General features: G+C 35.6%; 1 protein-coding gene across 1 annotated transcript; it reads right to left on the bottom strand.

Annotated features, from left to right (window-relative positions):
* Positions 1-1,387: 1,387 nt before the first annotated feature.
* On the bottom strand, positions 1,388-4,026 carry LOC126694894 (uncharacterized). Its single transcript, XM_050391427.1, has 2 exons — positions 3,407-4,026; positions 1,388-2,250 (listed from the first exon to the last, which is right to left on the bottom strand). Exons 1-2 carry the CDS (start codon positions 3,927-3,929, stop codon positions 1,826-1,828), a joined length of 948 nt encoding a protein of 315 aa, XP_050247384.1. The 5' UTR covers positions 3,930-4,026; the 3' UTR covers positions 1,388-1,825.
* Positions 4,027-4,834: the final 808 nt, after the last annotated feature.

Below are 4,834 nucleotides of genomic sequence, written 5' to 3' on the forward strand. Positions count from 1 at the left end.
AAATTATTCAAAAATAAAATGTAAAGGACTTGAAAAAGAATCAAAATTAAACAATGTATCTATAATTTAGCCATGACAAAATATAACAATGATAATTAAGGAACTTTAGCGTAAAGGAATCAAATTCAAATTTATGTATAGTTCATTTCACTGTCTTATCCTTAAGTCATAGTTATTTTAAGCACCTAAAGAAAAAGTAAGAAACTGTTTATTGATTAAAAGACAATATCACTCCCTTCAGGTAATTGTAAGAAAGATGCCGAAAATCTTTACCACTTCTCCAAAATCATCATTTAAATGTTATCTTAGAAGTTAGAATTGACAAATTCAACTTGAATTTTAGGGTCCATTTGGTTGAGACTTGAGAGACTTTTATGGAGGAGAGTTCTGAATTTGTTAAGTAATAAGAAATGAGCTGAAGTTGTGAAATGATTTAGAAAATAATCTTTTCCCCGAATATGGCCAAGAATTTTAACCTTCATCTACTTATCCTGCAAAGGCCAATGGAATACTTGTAATGTGCTCAGTTGTTTGGGGGTTGAATGGTTAGGTAGGCAAGTCTATTCAATTGGAGAGATCAAGTATGGGTTGGTATAAACTTAATATGAATGTCTTGTTTGGATAATCATAGTGTAGCTGGAGGTGATGGAGTAATATGAGATGCCAAGAAGAATAGGGTCCGGAGTTTCTGTCACCACTGGAGTAACATTGTAACCACCACTTTCTTATAGCGGAGTTTACCCCCTCAACTAAACAAAAAGAAAATTATATATTTTCTGTCATCTCCATTAATCTCATTTAAACAACAGATGAAAAATGTCATTTTTTTTTATCCTCCTTATATTTGATTATTTTCCACTCACTTTTTTTTTTTACTGAATTTTCCAATTTCATACATCCCATCATTTTATTTTATTTTTAGAGAAAAACTAGAAAACTTTATTAACTTAAAAATTGGAGATACATCATGAGCTAAATAGCTATACAGGAAATGGGGAACATCTTCCAAGCATACTGAGCAAGACAGTGAGCAACTGAATTGCCATCTCCACGAGTATAGGAGAAACCGAGAAAACAACATCACGAAATGATTCAGCTTTGTGACGAGCCAGTTCCCCACCTTTAACCAGATCAAATGATGAAGAAGAGAGAGCATGAATTACATTTAAAGAATCCCCCTTCAATGTTCCCCACTGCAAATTCAATTGCTCTAAGCTGCCAGAAAGCTACTGCTTCTACTGAATCAGAAGCCATTGTTTCCAAAGAACTCAAGGCTCAATCACTTCCCCTAACTCACTACGTATATAATAAACATCATCGAAAACTGCTCCATCCTTAGCTCATATTAATTCCGCATGTTTTCCATCTTCAGCATCCCAACCAAACATAGCTCAAGTTTTGCTCATTTTCTTATTACTTTCACAACTCAAACTACTAAATATGAAGTACTTTCGTCCGGTAGGTAATATAATACATTGCCATTTCAAATCTAAACAAATTGCAACAAAATGGAATGGACCTCAAAATCCAGTCTTTGCCAATTGCCATTCCAAAATCCTAAAATTTTCTACCCAAAGAAAATTTGGGACATCAACATCTAAAACTTAAAATTTTACAGACCCAAGACCTTACTTCAAATCATCCAAAAAAACCACACCCATTTCCTTTTTTCTCAAAGAAAAAAAACCTATTCTTTGAACCCCAAAGAAAATGCAGACCAACCACAATTATCTCTCCCAAATTGTTAGTTCAAAAAAAAAAAATTGCAAGTTGAGATTCCATCTTCTTCACAAAGCTCTTTTTTCCTTCTTTTTTTTTGAAGTTTCTATTGGGCCCCACCTCCACGGAGGATCATCTCTTGGTACTGATTCAAAGACTCCTGTCTCTGCAACCTCATTTCCTCGTTGAACTTATTGATGAAAGCCTCCACTCGCCGGTTCAGTTCGTCCTGACTCAGTGACGGTTCCCTCCTGAGTCGGCCCGATCCCGGCGAAGGACTCAGCGACGAGTTATTGGCATTGCTTCTGTTGTCGCTGAACGTCTCGGACTTCTTCATTTTCTGAGTCGGAGGAGTGGTAGTGTTGTCGTTCTCGTCATTTAGTGTCGGGTTGCGTCGCACATGCGAGTCCCACGTGTCGGATTTCTTCAAGTGCCTCGCCAACGGCATCGAACGCCCCTCCGTTATTGTTTTCCACGTGTTCTCCAACGTCTCCTGCCGCTTCGGCTTCGACACTCCCAATGATCTCACCCCTGCATTAATTACCCCCATAATGTTATTTAATTACCCTTTCTGCCATTACCTTTTCAATTTTGTATTTGCAATTAAAATTAGCTGTGCTTATAGTATCTATAGTATTATTCTATACTTCTGCTTAAGTGATTCTCCTATTTGAATTTGTTATTTTTATAATTCTAAAATATTTCCACGTCTCTATATTTAAGTAAATATATTTAAGTAAAGACAAAACTAAAAGATAATCGAATAAAAATACAATCCTTAATCCCTAATAAAATATTACCTAAAACTTTTTATATCACATATTACCTAAAAAATAAGATCAATCCCTTATGATTTTCAAATTATTTTTAGTCACTTATAAATTAAAATTTTAAAATAAAAATTATATATATAAAATAAAAACATATGTTTTTTTCTACTAAATAGGACGTTTAAATATAAATATAAATAAAAATAAGTCTTATGTCAGTGATGTCACACGTAAAGGACATGTGACGAGACTCATATACTAAGTATATGATTTTTTAAGTTTTAAAAATTTTGGTCCTGTATGATTGTTCTATTCTCTTTGATATTTTATATTTCAAAATTTTCATTTTTAATGAAAGATCAAACTGAAAGCTGAATTGTTTTTTTTTTTTTAAGTCAAATTAAAATTTCGAAGCCTATAAAAACGGAATAAAACCTGAATTTCCAAAATTAAAATTTTGAACTAAAATGAAAACAATAGTGTAAAATCTCTATATCACAAACAGCTTCGAAACAAAAGAAAATATTTTATTGAAAATTTGTTTCACGTGAATGTGTATTCGAGGGGCAATCTCGTCATTAAGGAACTTTGAGTTTTGAAATTTGAATGACAGTTGCAAATATTAAAACGACATGAAAATAATGTAGTAGTTTACACTTCACCGTCAAACGAAAATAAAGGTGGGGGGGCTGATAGAGCCTAAGACCAGTCAGTCCCCCTAGCTCACCGTTTCGGCGCGGTGGCTAGCCTTACCAATAGGTCCCTCAACATTTTCGGGACCACCGCGACTATTTCAAAAAAGCAAAGAGTTATTATAATTATTATTGTCACCAAATGCAACGGTCAAAAATTCCAGATTCGTTCACAACTTCACGTGCAACTAAACCCTTAGAGAGAGAGAAAAAAAAAAAAAGTACCTTCAGGACTAGCTTTCACAACTTTTCGGTGAGCGAATCTCGCAGAAACCGGCGGTTTCTCATTCTCATTACTCAAAAACGAAAGCTCCATTGAATCTTTCCTCTCAACCGGCCTCGACGCCACCACCGCAGCCTCATCATCACCGCCGTCCATCACTTTCTTCTCCGCCGCATCGTAACCAACACTATATCCTAGTCCTCCGCCACTCAAAACGACGCCGCTTTCGTACACGTCATCGGAGACTTTCACAACCGGCACAGGAGTAAGCGGAACCATCTCCGGCGCCGGATCTTCTTCGGTCCTCGTGTGGAGCTTGGAGGAAGCGACGATGCTGATGATGATGCAGTTGATGACGATGTAGAGGTAAGGAGGTCTCAGCCACGTCAGCACGATGCTCCAAATGGAAGGGATTTCCGAGACCACGAAATCCGATACCACAGGGACCGAGACCTTCAACGCCATGGCCATGGTTAACACACCGGTAGAGATCAGAACCAGTTTCAGAGACAGCATATACGCCATTGTTGGATTGCCTGTGAATCTGAGAGAGCTTTTCTCTTTTTATTTTTTTAGTAATTTTTTTTTTTCTCTTCGAGTGAGAGAGCGTTGCTGTGTACGAAATGATGAGATGGGATATTTATAGAGGAAAGAGAGGAAAGGTATACGTGGTGAAAGATGGGCCGTTGGATGAAGAAGAGGGAGAATGAAATGGAAGGTGTGGATGGATTTTGTTTGCTTGTGCTGAAGGCATTTTTATGATGAGTTTGTGGACCAGAGTTGTTGTTGTTTTAAATGTGGTGCTGGTGGAGATGATGAGTTGGCAGATTGTCACGTCAGCTTTTGTACATGTGGCAGTCTCAGAGTTGGGTTGCTTGACACGTCGTTACAATAAATCGTGAGCTATGTATTGTATGTAGCGACTCATCATGATGATGTGTGTTACTTACGTCTAATATTTGTACTATTTTGTTCATGAATTTTTGGTTTAAATACAACGTTTACAATCTTGTGGGGAGGAGCGTACTTTTGTTGATTTGTTTGTTTAAAACTTTGATCTTGTGAAAGTATATCTATTTAGTTTGAAAAATATAAAAGACTTTCAAAGATTGTACCTAATTATAGTTGGCTTTTCTATATTTTTATAGTGCGTTTGAATGAATTTATTGTATTTTTTTTAAAGTAAAAGTATAATTATATTTTTTAAATAAACAATATTTTAAGAAGTTATATATTTCCTCTTAAGATGAAAATAAACTAAACATATTATATTAATCTTGATAATAAAAAAAGCACAGTGTTTTTTCTTTTTGATGGGAGCATAGTGTTTATTTGATCTCCAATTGTTTTTGGGAAACATGTGCTTTAAACATGATTCAACCATTTCAACACTCCACCTTTGCACCTAAATCCTAATTCGTCAATTGAAA

The sequence above is a fragment of the Quercus robur genome, chromosome 8, assembly GCF_932294415.1.
Source record: "Quercus robur chromosome 8, dhQueRobu3.1, whole genome shotgun sequence".
NCBI lineage: Eukaryota > Viridiplantae > Streptophyta > Magnoliopsida > Fagales > Fagaceae > Quercus > Quercus robur.

Excerpts from the sequence above, each read along its gene's own strand:
- LOC126694894 (XM_050391427.1), bottom strand. The coding sequence starts at position 3,929 with ATGGCGTATATGCTGTCTCTGAAACTGGTTCTGATCTCTACCGGTGTG. Across the intron at positions 2,251-3,406 it reads TGTGAAAGCTAGTCCTGAAG|GGGTGAGATCATTGGGAGTG; the intron begins GTACTTTTTTTT and ends TAATTAATGCAG.